We start from the raw sequence: 19,813 nt of genomic DNA on the forward strand, positions 1-19,813 counted from the left end.
GGTATAAGAAGGGAGCCTGTCCTCAATAAAGTAGTTGAAGTTATTGATTCCTAAACTTACCCTGGTGTTTTTGTGGTCATTATGCCACAGAGACAGAGCAACCAGCTCAAGATGACCTGGGAGGCCCGTGGCACAGCTACGAGCAGAAATATGATGCATTGAATCCTATGCCAGTGCTCTTGCTGTAAAAAAAATAGCCCTTAAATCCACAGCTTACACCACATAGCTAATATATAGCCATACATCTACATATATTTACATACATAAACATACACATACACACACACAATACTCAATGCAATAAGCCAAAGTGTAGGTATGACCATAATAAATGGAAAGAAAAGGATAGACAGAGGGTTGTTTTTTTTTTTGTTTGTTTTGTTTTTTTTTTTGTTTTGTTTTTAAGTTAATAATAAAAGCTACATTATTTGTACTGCTAGAAACTACACTGCCTTCTTTTCATGCACAGACTTCTGAGCTGCTAAGCATTGTGGTCTGTCAGTATGTCTGGACTACACGGAACACCCTTAAATCTTAATGGCAGTAATAGCTGGGCAGACAGCTTTGCAGAACAGACTCTCTTAAGTGCATGTCCATTCAATGTCAGTTCATAAGAAGGGTACAGCTCACCTGAGATCTCACCCTGAAGCTTATTTTTATGGCCCGTGAGTTATGGTCTCTTGGGTCAAAATTACTTAATGCTGCACAATCCTTCATGGACTACCCCTCAAAATGAGCTCTTCTTCTGACAGAGAGAATAAGGAACATTTGAAAGTTACAGAAAAAGCACATATCCAAGGACATGATGCCTACACAAGGAGGTGGTGCTCCAAGCAGGGAGAAAGGGATTTCGCTCACTGAGTTCACCCCTTGGCTCCCTATAAATTCTCCCAGGTGTTAGAAACACTGCAGAATTTGGAAAAATTTCAAGGGTAACTTGAGAGGTATTTTAAGGCAGAAGTTTTCTTAAAGGACTTGTAGCCATGATAAGGGTTTCACTACAAAAATACGGCAAAAAGACTGGTATGTTTCTGAAGTACGACAAAGAGTTTTTTTCCATTTCTGTTAATGTCAGAGGGGTGATTCACTTTTTCTGGGTGTGCCACCCGGGCATATGCATTTCTATTTAACTATTTGTGACAATTTGTGAGTTTAAGAAGAAAGACAAAATGTTATTGTGAATCAGCGCATTATTTTAGTGTGAATGGGGATGTAAACTGTTTTCATGGGAGGGGAAACTTTCCTCTATATTTTGGATCACTGGAGATAAAAATGGGCATATATGTATTACAATCTTTGATAGTAAGCTAATTTGCAAGGGAAATTTTAACACAAAACCCTTTGTGCTCAGGATGGGAAACGAAGCAAGCTAAAGCACTCTGGTCACCAGGTAAAGTGGAGGGAGATGTTTTGCCATTCCGGTCTTGAGGAATAGTAGTTGAATGTGAAACAGTAAGTTTGCTCTACTTCAGCCACAATAAAGCTTGTTGCCTTAGCACTTCATTGTTACCTGCTTTGTTACCTCACTGAAATATTATGGCTATTCTTTATGGAAGAAACCAAAGTGAAAAATTATAAAACCTAACTATCAGTGCACACAACCCTCTCTCTCCCCTTTGCTCCCCACCTTTTGTGATGTGACATAAGAGCAGGATATATGAAAATGCCCTGAAGCTCTTTTTGCTCTTTGACTAAATGTTGTTTATCCAAATTAGCAGCTAACCTTTACTGTTTTCTGACCTTTTTCCCCCTTCCTCTCACCTCCCTCTGACTAGTCACAAATCTCTCAAGAGTTTATTATTTTAAACACTCTGTGCTGATGCAAGCCAGTGGAGGTCAATCAAAGAAAAGACTGAACAGCAAGACATTTCCCAGGGAGGCTCCAACTTGCTCTCCAGTGAATACAGAGTTCAAGTTGTACTGGCACAGGAATTTAATGGGAGAAAAGATTTCAGGCTATTGCATGGGTTTTAAGAAACAGCCACACCTCATTACTTTCCTTGTTACTACTGCTATGAGATTTTTAGTTTTGGAGCTAGACCTCAGTGAAAGCTCAGGTATTGACAGTGGGGGATAGGAAGCAGTAAGCTCTGGGGAACAGGGAACATGATACTGTTTGAGAGAAGAGAAAGTAGAAAGAGTTTTACTCCTGTTTGCATGTGGTTTGTGACATGTTCTGTTAACCCAGGTGATGACTCTGTGTATGTAATGGAAGTCCTCAGGATGAGTTCAAGCTCATGCTAACTGCCTTGGTGCTGGGCCAAAATCACCATACTTAAGAGGGGATAAATTCTTAATTGTATTTTCTGGGGACCCATCTATCCTTGTGAAAGGGAAACGGATACAACACTTCTCCCAGAGGACCTCTGAACATTCACAATCCTGTAATGGGCTTGTGGGGTGGCCGAGACTAGTGCTCAGAGAAATCTCCTATTTATATCTGTCCCCTCAAATGATACAAGTCCATGTGCCCAAGGCTGCCAGTGGGGCTCCAAGGGAGGGAGCACGAGGTGCAGAACCCACCATAGGCACTCAGATGGCAGGCAAATACATTTCATCTCTACCTCCTCTGGTAGGAGGGCAACAAGTTACTGAGAAACCGTACCAAGCAACATTTGCCTCGTTTTTGCTGTTTGAATGGCAGCTATTCTCTTTCCCTAGTATATTCAGAGTAAGATGAGTCTAAGAGGATGAACAGTGACAGCTTGCTAAAGGTCACCTGACTTCTTTAATTTTTTTTTTTAGAAATTTCCTGTCCAGATGATGAATTCAACTTGGTATTTATTGCTGACTTTAATATGACATCTAGATCTAGCAAGGTAATCTTGGTTATTACAGTATGTCGAGTTACAACTTATCATCATCATACTGTAACAAAATGTGATTGCTGAAGGAATTTTAAGAATGGCTTTTTAATGGATGAGGAAGTGGGCTGTACCCTTGGAATGATGCTATTGAAAACTGGGGACAGTAGCAATATCTATAGTGCAAGGTCAAAAGTCTTTTCATTGGCTTCTGCAGAACCCCCTCCCCTCTTGTTACCAACCATAAATGGTTACAAAAAGGCAATGTGGCATACTTTCCTTATGTTGAATTCACCCTGTGCGCGTGTGTGCGCATAAATACTCAGCGCAAGCAGAGAGGTCTGCTGGGCAAAACAATCGACGTGCCCAATTAAATTTCTGCTTGATCTGAGGTTTAAAATCCTTTGGTAATAAGACTTCAGTACAAATCAACAGAAGGAGCCTGCCACTGTTGTAGACGCAACACTTTTGGGACATATTCATGAAAGACAGAACTGGGGGAATAACAACAATTTTGCAGGATTAGCTAGGTACTTGGCATTTCTAGTTGTTATCTATCCATTTACACGCTTTATTCACTTATTTCCTCTAGAGATCGCTGATCTTCTATGACAGTACATTTGGCAGGTGAGAACAAAATTTGCTTTTAGATCAGGCCTGTGTTTCTTCCATTAAAACTACAATGTGTCACTAGAACAATTTAGAACAGTTTAAAAAGTAAGCAATCAAACAATGTTAAGTCATGTCGCATGTTCACAAACATGCTGGAGGGTAAAGAAAGTATCTTTTTCTGGTACAAAGCCGAAAAAAGGCTAAAAGGTGTATGAGATGGAATATCACTATGATCACTGAAGAGCAGACTGCCAGGGACTTGGGCTGACTTGTTGCTACATGAAAGCACAAACAAGACCAAGGAAAGAAAACTCGAAAGTCTGCTGAGGTATCAGGGCGCATACGCTGCAGCAATGCTATAGCTGCCTGGGCATTTTTATTTAGCATGTAGGTGTGGCCTCCATCTGCAACAGGTGATTCATTTGCTTGGTACCTTTCCTACAAAAGAGCAGAGGATGGAAACTACATGGTGATAGTGCAGAATACCTTAGCAAGCTTCCACTTGTAAGCGAGCAGATTAGGTATGGGTAGCTTTGCTTTTCATCTATTACAGCTGTTCATCTCATGGCACAAGGCTTTGAACTGGATTCCTGTACGTTTACTCTTCAATATACAGGGAAATTGAGAAACTGGTAAAACAGCATTTCTAGCCTTTGCACAGAGCTTAAGTCCCACTAAACCTCTGCAATGCAGTTAGGTTCCTTTATTTCAGACAGCCTATGAGAGGATGTGAGAACATCCTTGCCATTGTTGTCAGGAGTTTAAGTGCTTTAAAAATATACTTGTAGCTCTCTGGGCCACATTCTAGGTTCCTGCAGACAAACACAGTATCACTCAGTTGGTGACACAGAACTCTGCTGATTTACATGAGCTGAGAATAAAGTCTGAGATTTTTAATCATGAAAGAAAATAGTCCAGCTCTCTGAATGTAACCTCTGCATATACATTCACAGTCCTGTCATTCTTTACAGCGTAAAAGCTTGCAATCATGTAGGCCAAAAAGACTAAGCTACCTAAGAGCATACAGCAAGGGACTGGTGCGGCTCTGCAAGCTTGTGAGTTTTTACAGGACTTTCTCCAGCTCAGTAGGTGAAAAATGTGAGTAGTGACATAAATGTGAGTAGTGACATAAAGTTTATCTGCAGTAATAGGCTAGATTGTTGACTATGTATATTGGGGCATCTGTGGACATTTGTACCAGCTGAGAAACTGAACATGTATATCTGAAATTACTGTTCTTCAGTTTTAAGAGCAAATGACTTTCAAATGGGGGGAAAACCAAAACCAAACAATGCTGTTCACTTCATCCTTCCCTGCTGATACAAGATTGTTTTCTGCACTATACACCATTTTCCAAGTGTTTGTCTCTATTTAGTTGAAATGCCAAAAGTGTCAATCTCCCCTTCTAGAAAGAGTCTATTTCCCAGGTAAATGCTTTTTAAGGTGGAATTCTCAAATGCAATCTACATTGTTTTAATTTTGCTCTCTTCTCATAATGGCTTCCAAAGTCATTACATTTACAGAGAGCAAGGTTACATCAATGCTAGGTTGTGCACCCTTCACTGTGCACCCTTCTGTTTTAAATCTAGACCTAGATCTTCTTTTCATAGGCCTCAAAATGTTACTGTTAACAGACTGTAAAACATTTCCTTTCACTGTTTGTGGACTTAGACCCTGTAACAGAGGTGATTTCTTTTGAAGATTATTTTTAAGACTGGTTTCACACTCTACTTTTGGAAATGGTGCTGTGGAAAAGAAAAAAGGCAAATAATTGTGCAGTAAGGAGAAAGTTATGGTAGTGACTTAACAGGATCAAAGCTGCTCCTCACCTTACGTGTTAATCTTCTCTTTATCTCTCGTTTTTCCTCCTGCTCCTCTTGCTCATTCCGGGCTGTAAAAAATTTACAAGAATCTCAGGCTGCAGACTTATCAGACATCCACGGTATGCAACAAATAAGCCACTCTATCTGCATATGAATGTTTCAGGACTTCTCTGATACACAGCATGCCCCTCTAGGACCGGTGAACCTCCTTGACCCTTAGCTACCATGCTTCTTCACACACATCATAAAAGATCTACACAAGCTTCCTTTCCCTATGCTGGCATGTCTTCATGTGTCACTTTGTCAAAGGGCCAGGCAATGAGTCAGTCCTTCAGAAACCATTATCTAGCCCACAGGTCTGGTGGCCTCATGGGGCTTAGCTATGATATGGCTGGACTCTGAGAGGTCAACAGCTGGTAAAGGAACACATGCTTTTTTTTTTTTCCTCTACAGAATGAGAATAGAAAGAAAGCTCAGAGTAGGGATGCCAAACAAAACCTGCAACTTCCCATGTCCTGAGCAGAATGAGTTGAGAGTGTTCTACCTTCCTTTGTGAGCCTTCACATCACCCTGTAGGAATGTAAAAGCACATCCTAGGGGAATCTGCTTTCAACATTAGGCCAAAAGATCATGTGCTACAAATTTTTACCAAGACAAGCCTCAACCGTTACCACTCAAGAGGGCCATAACATCTGACAACACTACCTCTTCTTCAATTTAGGGACAGGCTGTCATACACATCTTTGTGCTGAACTTTATTGAAAGTCAATAAAATCACAGTTTTCTAGGTACTCATGTCCTCAGTCAGCTAGGTTTCTTTTTTCAGTGTTTCATTGATGTCAGAATTGCTCGTTACTCAAATCAAGCCCATGCACAACAGAGAAGAAAAAAGACAACTCATCTACAGGTAGCCTGTGCCCTGGTGTGATTTGGTTTTCACTCAGGCAGGACAAACTCTCTGAAGGGAAGATACAGACCTCCAAGGCCACTTTGGGGTACAGGGCTTCAGCTAAACAGCTCAACTTTGGACTAAATTAAATCCAGGTTCAGAGACTATGTGGGCAAAGTCACAGAGCAGGCAAGAAGGAGGGCTAGCAGCCAGGTTTCTTGCTTCTCAGGACAAGAGAGTTGACATTCCTTACAAGGTCCATTGTGATTGCCCACTGACTTCATCAGGACTGAGAATTCTTCTCTGAAGCAGACAAAGAGTCTGTCAATGGTATGATGGCTTACAATATGGCTGTAATCTTTAAATGTCATTTTTTCAAACATAATGCTAGCGTTTTCTGAAGGAAGGAAACTGATAATGGAGTAAAAAGATCAAAGACAGTAGGTACTTACAAATGGTTTTTTAAATGGTAACTGGAATACCTACACTGTTAAATATGTTTTTCTCTTTCAATGGTTCCTGTCCCTAGTGGGCTGGACTATCTTCTAGCAATTTCTCTTCCAGCAATTTTGTTCTTCCTTTCGTGTCTCAGAATTGGAGGAGCTGGCATTACAAATACCCACGCACAGGAACAGGGCCATTAATAAATCCTTGTAAGATTAGGCAGAGAGCATGCTAAATGGAGTCCACATGGCATCTGGGCAGAACTGAAAGCATCTGAGGAGTTATGTATAAAATTTAGTGAAGGCAGTTCGTTTTTGTATTTGGCATGCAATGCTTTTCTTTTCTCCTCACTTCTCAGCACAGCCACCCACCTTCAGAGACAGCCAGGAAGGCTGAATATCTCAGTCAGGTAAAAGCTGGGAACTAGAAATACATTCTCTGTAAATACAAAGTCCTGTTTGTTTAATATTAATTAGGGTCTGCTGATCTTGTGAAACTACAGAACTGTTGCTTTTTTTTTGTGTTCAGGAGATGCTTTGTTCCTCTAGGGGTGTGTGGGGACACAATTTTCAGGCCTAAGTTCTGTGCCAGTGTGAAATGTCCCCCAGTACAGCCCGAGACCATCAGAGACCACCTAACCATCATTTTTGTGAGGAATTTATCTAAGCCTGAATGTACCAGATAGACAAGTGAAGTACTTGTATCCATCACAGAAGTGGTACTGGAGGATCCAGATATTCTTCCTCGTACAGTAATAAGCCCTGTAGGTGTTAACTGCAAAAAGAGCTGTTCAGTCTTCATGCTAACCCTGCAGGTCTAGACCTCTCTGCACTGTGTGCTTTTGATATAAATAAGAGACAGTGGGTGCATTTCAGTGAAGGACCCTTCAAGGTACCATTTCCCCTGCTTTTCGTTTCCTTGCTGTGGCTGCTCATTGCTTCTACCAGTGAGTAGTGGTACTTGTACAGTGGACTCTTTGCCCTTGTAATTCAATAAAGAAAACCAGCTCAAGAGTATCACAGCAGCATGGAGCTAGGAAACGATCACTGCACATATAAAGACTCGACGCATAACTGCATTTTGCTTTGTTTCTTCCCATCAGAACTGGCAATAATGTGGGTACACATGCCACAGGAACATCATGGTACTGAACAAGACAACTACATCAAGGAAATTTTAGCTTTAACCGCAGAGGAAATCCTACTTGAGAGCATGCTTTTTTTTTTTTTGGTGTGTTATGAACTGGGCTTTTGCAAACAGCTTGACTTGCTTATGCAGATAATTTATATTCTTATTATTGCACTCCATGTCTCTTTTTCCCTAAGCTCCATGATATTTATCTAATTTTCTTTCTTAGAAATCTATGTGAAAAACATGAAACAATTCTGTATAGAACAGACACTATTTAAATTTACTTGTTCAGAAGTGGAACATTTTTGTGTATTTTTAGATCAATTAAGACTATTTTAATTGTGCGTTCCTTGTCCTGCTGTGCTTCACCAAAAGTTGGGATGTCTTGGAAATACTACATTACTTTTTGCTGTAATTATGAAGTTGTTTGTCTACCAAGACTGAAGTTTTGGGGCAAATCTGTGCTTAGGAAGTAACCATGTTACAAAAATTCCATTTAGGAAATAAAATGTAGTTCTGGATTCAGGGTAATGTTTTCAAACATATCCATGTCATTTAGGAGCCTTTCTTCAATTGATAAGGAAACCGATGTGACTCAGGATAATTCCCCTGAACTACAAGACAACTTAGATCACCTATGTGACTGCAACACTTTGCAGTGTGACCTTTGTGAATCTCTAATGCACCCAGCTTTGGTGATGATACTTCTCTGCTGATGCTGGTTCAAACACTGCAACCAAACCAGCTGCCCGAGACCCACTCTGCACTTACCCCAAACTACTGACAGCCACTCTCACCAGTGCCAGGGTTGTGATTACTGGTCACATACCAGTGCCAGGCGCTTCATGACATGTATTGGTTCATGCTGGTGGCCAGAGCCAGGATGACAACACGTGCTGCCCATAGAATTGATCTCTGTCCCCCCTTGCCTGAACGTGGTGTTGAGTCATGTTGCATGCTCCCCCTCTTCCAGCTGTTCTGCAACCCACCTCAAGGCAATCACAACCGGATATGCCACCAATTCCCCTGTTTCTGCCCTCTTGAAGACTGATTTCTCCAGCTGCTGGAATGGGAGGTAGGAATAGATGGTAGCAGTTGTTTGAAGGCACATTATGGACCTACTTAAGGAGACACTATGGTATTTTAAGGTACCAGTCAGGAATACTTTTTTTCTGTATTCACTTTTTTTTTTTTTTTTAATTTCCCTGGAATGATTGATATGCTAACTTTAAAAGAACTTATTTCTTCTGTTCCCTATTTCCAAAGAAGCAACACCTTGATAGACAGTTTGTAGGTTTTTTGTTTGTTGTTGTGTTTTTTTTTGTTTGTTTGTTTTTTACATTCAAACACTTCAATGAGAATAAGAAATTGTCATTTTTTTTTCCTATTCATTCATGAGATTACAAGATTTGTGCAAGAGTCAATCCTGCTTCTCTTGAAACTGGCGGCAATGTATCTAGTAACTTAACTCAGCTCAGGCTCTCTGAATGTTAGTCTATTACTCTTTAAAACATCATTTAATATTTTGAAGGTCTACCAGTAAGTTTTTGGCTGATTTAAAGGAAGAATTTCAGGGGAACATTTCAGGGGAATTATGCCAAGTAACATCAGTTTATTTTTTTAATTAAATAAAAATTCTGCTTAAGTCTTGATAGCTGTGAATGTTTTTAGGAAAATTAATCAAGCCATGCTCTAATGGCTTTACTAACTTATAACATGATGTTCATGCCTGTGTGACAGCAGCATAAAAAGTTTTTTCAGAATGACCCTCTGTTTGGAACAGGACTTGCAAAAAAGATCCAGTGTTTATTTTCATTCCCATGGGCTGTTCATTCATTCACTGACTGTTCATTCACTGACTATGATTTTAATGACTTGTTTCTACAGGTATAAATGTTGCTATAGACTTGCACACTTCTTGCATTTATGATGCACTTTATTGTTATTCATGATGCACATACAGCATAGCTGATGTTTTATAAAACACACACACAATATATATATGAACTAATGCAATCTAGCTGGATTCAGATTAAATTTCAGTAGTATCAGGACTTACGTTTCAGAATGTTCCTCTGCTCCAATTCTTCAGCAGTCGGCCTTTGGCTCAGTCGTCTGCGAAAAAAGCCCGAGATCAGTTTTTGGACCATATCACATCCTTCTCAGCTCACTGTCTTTAAGAGTTATTTTGGGGTGTGAAAGGCAGAGCAGAAAGCACTGACACTGCTCCATTATGTACTCGATAGGTCTGGACCATGTGTGACACAGACCATGTTTCGCTTTCACAGTTTCCTCTTTTTCAACCCATGAAAGACAAGCTATGTTATGTCATCTTAGGCACGGCACTCCCACCCCTATCCCAGGCAGAGCTGCTGAGAGCTAAGCTACACAGATGTCTTCACTTAATTTCCTTCCTCTCATGCCTGCTTCCTGACTCGCACGAGTATTTACAGCTAAAACCCAGCTAACCCTCTGCCTGCCCTCTCGCAAGCCTCTTGACTGTGCCCAGTTTTAAACTGTTTGTTTAAACAGTGTTTGAATATGCAGGCGGTCCACAGAAAAAACAAGGTACAGTTCGGCAGCACCAAGGGCCGAACAATAGCAGCCCTCCTCCTCCACACCCTCACTTCCCTCCTCCTTTCGTGACTTGTGTTAAAGTTTAAGATGAACAATCAGCGTGACTTGTAAGTCAACCTGTGCAACAGAGTCACCACAAACACAATCTCATTACAGATGGAGGCCCTGAGTGCAGAAACAATGAATATTCTGAATACAAAGCAAGAGAGAGAAGTACAAAGGGGTATTAGGAAAACAAAGAAAACCACTGTGATGACATCAGAAGTCAACACTGTTGGGTCCGCTCCTACTCTGCTCCCAGTCAACATGAGTATTATCAACAGTGCCAGTGACAGGACAGAGCCTTCTCTTCATTCAGACATGGCTGTTAAGAGAAGTTCCCAATCTGGGGTCCTGCTCTCTGTTTACCAACTGCTCGGCCAGTTGGCTCATCAGGTGCCCTGTGAGGTACCAGGTTCCGATAGGAACTGTGATATGAGCACTGGCTGCATGGCTTCCTCTTCTCTGACCAGTGCTTCCTACCCATCAGGGCCCAGAAGAAGCCCGCTGACACTGGGCTGGACAAGGGGTGTCTGACAAAGGCTCCTCAGAAGCTCGGTCACCGCTCAGAGCTGTGCACACATCCCCAGCCCTCTTCAGAGCCAGGAGCTCATGTGTGCACCAGTTCAGTACCCCTGCTTCACTCAGAGCAACCTTCTGACAGCCCTCATGCCGTGTATGGTGCATGAGGCTGAAGCACATGACATGTGTAGCAGCCTTACCTCCTGCATGAAGGCAGATGTTTGAGCACCTAATTTTACACATCCTGATGATTTCCACCAGCAGAGATGACACTAGCCACACTGCCTGTGGCACCACTTTGCACCACTGAGACAAAACAGCAGAATATGGCTCTATTCCATCAGAGAATTTGGAGTGACTGGCTGTTTCTTTGCCATGGCAGATCGAACATTTACCTCATTGGAGAAGTGCTGATAGTGGCAGAAACTCAGCCTTAATTCAGAAGTAAAGAATGCCTGCGAAGTACGTTGAAGGGCTATTTCAGTGCTTGCCATTACTGTTCTTAACATAGAGTAGCTGTCGCTTAATGGGATGCTTCACCTCAGTTCTAAGAAGAGATTAAAGCTACCTTATTTCTATCAGCACATGAGAATCAAGGAGAGTAGGTTGCCAAGTTTAGCCCCATTATGTATGTCTGTGGTGTGGGAATAAAAATGTTGTTTTTGCAGAGTTACATTGTTTAGAGGGAAGGAGTGTGCTATTGAGATATGCTTGCAGTGATAAGAAAGCTTAACAGACAACCTTGTAAAATGCAGACAACCAGAATCCTTAGAGCAATTAGGTGGAAATCACTGTGTAAGAAACATTGCCACCTCAAAGAGTATAAAAGTCAAAAGAAATTTGACTTATAACAGGCTGGCAACTGAAAGCTATGTATTGTCTGTGGACCATTGGACAGATTGTGAACTTTGATTACCCAGTCAATGGGGAAACAGAGGAGGGTCCCAGTCCTCGAGAGAAAAAAAAAAAAGTATATAAACTGTGTTATGGAACTAGTAGGTGTGCTTCTGCTTGTGGGACGCCCACCATTGCAATTGCGAACAAATTACTACTTCACTGAGATCCTCGCCTGAGCCTAAGTTATTGGCTATGGAGTGTTTCTCACAGTAGGAACTGTACTATGTAAAGTTTTTAATCCAGCACACTGTGACGCTTCTCAAGAGGATATGTCAGAGGAATGTTAAGGACAGACTCCAGACACCCAGCATGCAGCTGTGCTTCTACAGAAACAAATGTAATGCAACAAGCAAAAGGAGACATCAGCCTGAAAAGAAGGCTTCCAAAAAAGTCCTCCCCTTTCCCAAGAAAACGATGATTAAAAAACTCAGCTTACAGTTCTGGTGAGAATAGTTCACACTGGAGCATTTCAAACAAAAGGCAGAGGTTTTATCTATCCACATGAATGATTTACATAAAAGAGCAAGTCCTCCACATATTTAGTTCCCTGTACCTGCTATGAAGTAGAAGCATTTATACAAAGCTTTGACTTCACTGTGTCATTGCTTCCACACATGAGGATAGGGGTTTTCTCCAAGTATGCTCTCCATATTATATGTTATTCCCCATTCCTGTTCTGCTCAGAGACCTATGGACTGTGGGCTTCTTCCCCAAGACACCCAGTAGGGCCTCTAATGAAAGCTCACCAGAAATACCTGTATTTCCCATTGAGAATCTGTTTATTTTATGATTTATTTTATTATCCGTTTTTTTCAGGCTGCAGTGTGCTCCTGCCTAAATGATAACCATCATCTTCAAGGGATATGATGACATGGCAGAAAACGCCATGATATTTTTGATAGATACAGTCTGGATATCTGAAATTATCCACAGTCATGGTTTGTAGATAATCTCTGGACTCTTAGATATGCAAGAATTTTTAATAGCAAGACTTAAACAGTAGGAAGAGATAAGGTAACTGTAGTTTAACAAAATCATGACCAGTCTTTACAGAGCAAGCACAGCTGAAGGGTGAAGAAGGTAATGAACAGAAGCTCCGGAGATGCCTGGACTCTAGTACCAGTGTCTGCTTTTCATTTCCATGAACTGCTTCTCCATTCCCATTTCCATCTCCTATTGGACTGATTAAGCCTGATCGGCTCCTTTATTGAGTCCCTCCCTGGTAAGCATATCAGGCAAACCCAACCCCTTCTCCAGCCCTTCCTTTATAAGCTCTCACAATTATTTATTTTCTTCATCTCCTGCTCTTTCCATTTCATTTCTTCTCCTGCTTTCACAGTGACTTCCACCCCCAAATCTTTGGACTTTACAATCTACTCCACTAACTCCTCAGAACTGCTTCCTTTTAGTTTTTGTTTTTTGCCTCTTAACTTTTGGTTTTGCCAGATGTTGGGCAGCTGTTAGCACTACCATTTCTGAAAACATTACAACTAGGTACTGAAACTGCAAATCAAGAAATATAAACAGCTCTTCCTTTGTTACTGTGGCTGCAAAGATACATTTTTTCTCACACCAAATTTCAATATACCATCTCCAGTGCACTGTTGTGATCTTGGAAAATACTAGGTGTGATACCTCCACTCTTTGTCCTTCCCTCCTGTGCTGCCTATAATAAAAATATTAATGAAGCCCACCTAGCTTGCAGAGGTTGATTTCAGTGGTTTGATTGCTGGATTGCTGCTGTGCCTTCTTTCATTTAACATCACAGGGGTTGCATGAGGCTGTCAAGAGGCGAAAGGTCAGGTAACAAGTGTCTAATTAGCAACACAATCAGAATAAACAGGAGAAAAAGGTGAGGAAAATGAGTTGGCAGAACCTGATGCAACAGCAAAGAAAAGATGTGTTTATGAAAACTGTATGAATCAAGTGGCATGCATGGTGCTGCTACTGATCAGAATAGCAACTCTGGTTGTTTTGTGGAGCTGTAGGAGCCTAAGTATCTAACCAAGGAAAATGAAGATCTTAGGAGTAACAGCCTTTCAACAGCTCTTTCTGTATTTAAAAACCCTATGTAAACACACTTTACTATATGCGAGCATGCTTAACTGTACCATGCATGTAGTTTTGCAATAAGCATCAGGTATTTGAGAGAATAGGGAAGTCTGCTTCATGTAATTTGTGCTTTGCAAAATGTTGTCTGTTTTATACTTCACATATTTTTGCAATATTGTCAATAGTGGTTTTGTAAATACACTGACAAAGGTTTTCCTCCAAAAAAAAAACAACCAACAAGCCTTCCTAAGATTTATGCTGATATCAAGTCCTTTCTAGGACTTCACTGAAAAAATAATATTGAAGTGAGATTGTCAGTGAAAAATAAAACAGATTGCTCAGATTTATAAAAATAAACTTCACAGAATGTCCTGGTTTCAGTTAGAACTGAGTTAATTTTCTCCCTAGTAGCTGGTAGAATGCTACGTTTTGGCTTAGGATGAGAAAAGTGCTGATAACACCCCGATGTTTTAATTGTTGCAGAGCAGTGTTTATACCAAGCCAAGGACATCTCAGCTTCTTGCTCTGTCCTGCCAATGGGCAGGCTGGGGGTGCAGTAAGAGCTGGGAGTGGACAGACCCAGGACAGATGACCCAAACTAGCCAAAGGGGTATTCCATACCATCTGATGTCATGCTGAACAATATATAGGGGTGGCTACGGGGGAGGGGCGCCGGACTGCTCGGGGTTAGGCTGGGCATCGGTCAGCGGGTGGTGAGCAATTGCATTGTGCATCACTTGTTTGTACACATTATTAGTAGTAGCACTATTATCATCATTGTATTATTATTATTATTATTATTATTATTATTATTATTATTATTATTATTATTATTATTATTATTATTATTATTATTATTATTATTATTATTCTGTCTTATTAAACTGTCTTTTTCTCAACTCACGGGCTTCACTTTCCATTTCTCTCCCCCGTCCCAGAGAGGGAGGGGGGAGGGTGAGGGAAAGGCTGCATGGTGTTTAGCTGCTGGCTGGGTTAAACCACGACACAGAATCTTGATTTTCTGAATTAATTCCAAGCATGATCAAAACATACCACATTACTTGTACTAGAACTATACAACACTCATCTTTTACTAAGGGCTTTGCATGTTTTTTTTTTTCTTTCTTTCTTTCTTTCTTTATTTTTTTTTCCAAACTTGTCTGGGCTGAGCATATCATAATGGATGAGTAGGAATTTGGGGGCAGGAGGGACAATCACATGCAAAGTCAACTGCCACTGATTTAAAGCATTGGCTGGTGGGGATGCAATCACTTCAGAGAGTCAGAAAAGCAGCATTTTCACTGATGGATACTACTGTTTGGAGCCTGCACAGCAAACTCAGAACTCAGAACGGGAAGTTCCTGCTCAATGTGACAGTATCCAGTGTGTGCAATAAAAAGAAAAAGTGGCTGTAAAACTATCCAGGCAACAGAAAACACTTGAACTAAGAGCCCACACAGTGATGCTTAGCTTGCTCTGCAGCGTGGTCATACCCAGAAGGCTCTCAGGACATTGGCCAACTAGCTGTGGAGATTACAGTCCTTCCTGCCCTTTTGCCACATTCGAAGTGAGGTGCTCCTGGCTGCCTAGGATGTCACCCTACTAGGAGTCATGGGCTTTACCTCTGTAGTCTCTTGTGGCATTGTAGATGAGTTCTGAGCAAGAGATGGTTAATGCCAGCCAGCACCAGGACAGTGGCTTTTGCATATCAGGAATTACCCTTTGCTTCTGCCCAGAGGTCAAGAACATTTAAGAGCTTATTATGGCATCATCTGTAAGTATAATGGTATAATGGCTGGAAACAGAACAGGGCTTGCTGGAAAATGATGCCCTGTTTACTTGCCAGGCTTGTTAACTCCGAGAGTTTGTAGATTTAAAAGGCAGAACACAGTTCTGCAGCGCTTGAGTGGTGACATCTGGCATGTACGACCCAAGAGCAGTACTGATAGGCAAATAGGTTACGGGTGGTCACAACAGGGCATGCAGCAGTATGGCAACACCGAAATATTTTGGAGCCCAGACATGCTCACAGACTGTTCCTATGGCATATGCCACTCTGACATAAAGTAACTTCTGAGCACAGTGGGGCATAACCTCTGGAGCACCTCTTGAATTAATTCTCTAGATGCAAATCTTTTTACTCAGGTGCATCTGGGTTCATACCACCCTAGAGATTGCTCTAAGAGAGGAGTAAAACAGAGCTGGGCACATGAGAAGGCAGCTGCTACAAAGAACTACTTGTTGTACAGCTCTTCAGTTGGCATAAATGAGCACAACTCACACCAGCAGAAATGCACTGATTTATATCAGTTATATAATTTGACATGAGGAAAATTTGATGCCAGTAAAGTGTCTTACTGTTGCTTAATTTAGCTTGCCTTTACTACTACTAATGCTGATAGCAAAGCAGTATTGATGAAGTACAGATTACCAGGGGCTCTTTCTACTCCCATGCCATGTACAGAAAAATGGAGGACAAAAATGAAGAAAAGCTTGCATTTGCTTGTGCCTTTTAACTGTTAGCAGAGGGCAGGAAAAAAATACTTCTTTTCCTTATGCCACTGTACAATGAGCAAAAAATATCTGTAAGCTCAGTGGTTCACCTTCCCTGAATTATCTGCCCAGATACTGCCAGCCAGACTTAAGAGTCTACAGAGAACTATCTTCCTCCTAAGAGGATTTATAAAATGGGATTAATACAGCTTTATCAATGAGTGAATAAACTGAAAGCATATTAAATACAAAATCCCTGCCCAAATAGGAAACTATAAGACTTTTACACCATTAAAATTCCTGTACTAGAGTCCATTAAGATGATGGCTAATTTGTAGGATACATTATTTCTTCCTTTAAGCTCTCTTCTCTGTGTGACAAGTCTCCTGGTATCTGTCATGCTAATACTTCTTATAACTTCTTTTCCTGAGAAATTAAGGCAATAAAACTGTGAGGAGTCTGACACAATTCAGTTGCCATGTAATGACTACTCTCCACTTCCCTGTTGATTTTGATCATTCAGCCCCTGGGAGATTGTGGTACTTGTGCAGCTAAAAAGAAGCCTGGGGTAATGAACAGAGCAGACCACAGTGGGCAGAGACCCCTGCTCACCCCTGGTGAAATGGATGAAGCACTACTGAGAGAGAGAGTTTAAATGAGAACTATTTAGCCAGTATACTCAGAGCCAATATACAGACTCAGAAATTGCTTGCTTTTGGGAAAAAAAAAAAAAAAAAAAAAAAAGCAACTGGTACGTATCAGTTGAAGATCAAAGTACTTCCTGGTTTTGCTGCCTCGGCATTCCAGTTTGCTCCATGAGCTGCATCACCTGGTCCAGGATAGCTACAACAGTCCCATGTTCTGAAGGAGAAAAGTAGCGCTTCGGCTCAGCGCTTCTTCCTAGTGCACCACAAGAAATACCAAGCAGTCTGGCACATGAACCAACTGATTGGCAGCTCCTATAATATGTCTGCAGTCATGTATCCAAATGGGCTCTGCAAGAAAATCAGATTTTCCCCTGAAATTGTTCATATTTTAATTTAGGCTCTAAGCAGTCTCTCAGTGTTCCCCAAAATTATGCTTAACCCAGATTTTATTTTGTGTTGAGAAACAGCTTCAGTGCAACTTTAAAGCTCTACCTAGTCTAGATTGCTGTGAAGATTTTTAGAAAAAATAATCAGCAATTTTTCTGCTTGGTCAAATATCTGGATAGTGAAAAATATCCGAATATTAATAGCAAAGGTGTCCCTTTTCTTAAAACTTGAAATGTGACCCAATTTGTTTTTTCATTCTTTAGCCTATGTGAATCTATTCTTGACTCACAGCAAAAGCAATGCATTCTTTTCTGTTTCAGCTGACTGAAGGTTTGATATATTTTGATTTTGATTTATTCTTGGGAAGTTACAAGCTCCCCAAGAAAGAACAGGCTGCCCAGATTAGATCAATTAGATCTGCTGGGTAAAGAGAATCATATTCAAAAATGTAGACTCTGATAATTCATTATGCCTGCATAAAGTTAAAATCTTGCCTATGATATGCAAAACACATTTCCTTAAAATACTTAGATAAAGCAGAATCATCATGGTCCATGGACTTTGCATTTTGTTAAAAAATAATGAGTGTGCAGTCCTATAACTTTGAGAAGAAACACCCTGTTATACTTGTCTGAATAACGACACACACAATTTGACATAAGATCACAGGAGGAGATTCCAGAGAAGCTCCCTTTACAAGTGGGAAAGCAGTATCACAATGCAAACATCTGCATTTTCCCAGGGAATTACATATTTTCTTACATTTTATTTCTAAAGATAAAGCCTCGTATTTTTAGTACCAGCCACATAAATTCAGCTTTCAGCCTCCCTATCAGAAATACTAACTGCAAATTGCTTACTGATACATTGAACACTGCAAGATCACACAAGCTCATCTCACACCTCGAACTCTAAAATGGAGCTTCTCCTCTTTCATTTCCATTGTTTCATTACCATAAAACCTTTTAGCCACACATTAGCTGTTCACATAAAATACTATCGTAAAAGTTTAATTAAAAAAAAACCAATACGAGCATGGCACAATTAAAATAGTTGCACCATATGAACTCTGTAGCATTAATTCTCAAATCTCTTATCCCTAATCTCAAAAGCAAAACATCTAACACCTGTGATAGGAAAGAAAGAACAATCTTTTTTTAAAGGAGGGAGCTTACTATGTATCTAATTCAAGAATGTATTTTGGAACAATAAAAATGGGCTATTTTTGAATACTAGAAATCCAGAGGGATAAACATACTAAATGCTGTCTGAAAATCTAAAGTGTGCCAGAAAAAATGGATGGATTTTAGGACTCATCATAATAAAGAAAAAAAATGTTCTAAAATGTTATTGATTATCCTTCAGTACAGCATTGTGAAAAGACACTCGTTTCTCCAAAAGTAATACTATTCAACCAAAAGCTGATTTTACAAACCATAATTCACAATTCAAGGTCATTCCATTAATGACATAAGGAATAAAATGGCACCATGAAAATCAGCCTGAACTGAACACATATGCTTGCCACCTACAAGCATATTTGTGGTGTGCTTATTTTAGAATCTTTTCTCTACATAGTTCCATGGTTTTGTGTCTGTGAACAAACATGCTTACAAGAATGCTTTAAAGGTATATTTTTTGAAGGAAAGATTTGAAGGCTAAACCTTACAAATATATTTGCCTCACTCCTCATAGTAAGTTATTTTTTTCTGCTTAAATTCAATACGCCTTTTGTCCAAAGACTAGTGTTTGTAGGCTTCTAATGCTGACTTCTGCACTTATTCAGTTTTGAGGAATAGCCTTGTATTTGGAGGATCTGAAAGAAGACCAGATCACCACCAACATATTTGTAAAGGTGTCCTCAGTCTTCTGCCGCTGAAGAGCTTCCTGGACAATCCTATGGATGATTCAGCCAAACAACAGGCCTGAGACAAGGCCCAGACCCCTCTATCTCTCTATCACCCAACCAAGCCTGACATGATTGAAGTTGTGACCACCCTTGGTGTTTTTAAAGAAATTGCGGGTCTCCCTCTAGTCCCCAACACATAGCTGCTTATTATCATAAAAGTTACACTCTTAAAAGCAGAGCAATGTCCAATCAAAAGTCTGAATAACAAAGTCTCTTCCATCTTTGTGTGTTACCCTGCTCCAGTTCCTGGTGCTCAGGGAAGCTCACACGAGTGAACATGGCTTGATATGGTGGCCTTGGGGTTTGAGGTAAAAAACAACTGTTTTGGCAAGAAGATCTGTGGAGCCAGGAAAGGAACCATGGAGGGAAGCTGAGAATGGGAGTACAGCCCTACTCCCTCCTACAACCCTCTAAGACCCACTGATTTTTCCCAGGGCCCCTCTTCTCTCAAGGTCCTCCTTTGAGATATCTACAGCTGCCTGAGGCTTAAATTTTGCCTATGCTGAGAAGCAGTTGCAGGCTCCAAGGAAGGGCTGATGGCTGAAGTACATAACAGAAGGACCATCTTCTCTAGCTGATTCAGCTAG

General features: G+C 40.6%; 1 protein-coding gene across 7 annotated transcripts in view; it reads right to left on the bottom strand.

The window, feature by feature from the left end:
* PHACTR1 (phosphatase and actin regulator 1) overlaps positions 1-19,813 on the bottom strand; it is a 319,696-nt gene that overhangs the window by 13,880 nt on the left and 286,003 nt on the right. For all 7 annotated transcript variants that reach the window (XM_068670495.1, XM_068670494.1, XM_068670498.1 and 4 more), the window contains 2 exons: positions 9,763-9,818; positions 5,246-5,307 (listed from right to left, as the gene is read on the bottom strand). In XM_068670495.1, the coding sequence (XP_068526596.1) occupies positions 5,246-5,307; positions 9,763-9,818 (118 nt within the window). The remainder of the gene's footprint in view (positions 1-5,245; positions 5,308-9,762; positions 9,819-19,813) is intronic.

The sequence above is a fragment of the Anas acuta genome, chromosome 2, assembly GCF_963932015.1.
Source record: "Anas acuta chromosome 2, bAnaAcu1.1, whole genome shotgun sequence".
NCBI classification, from domain to species: Eukaryota; Metazoa; Chordata; class Aves; order Anseriformes; family Anatidae; genus Anas; species Anas acuta.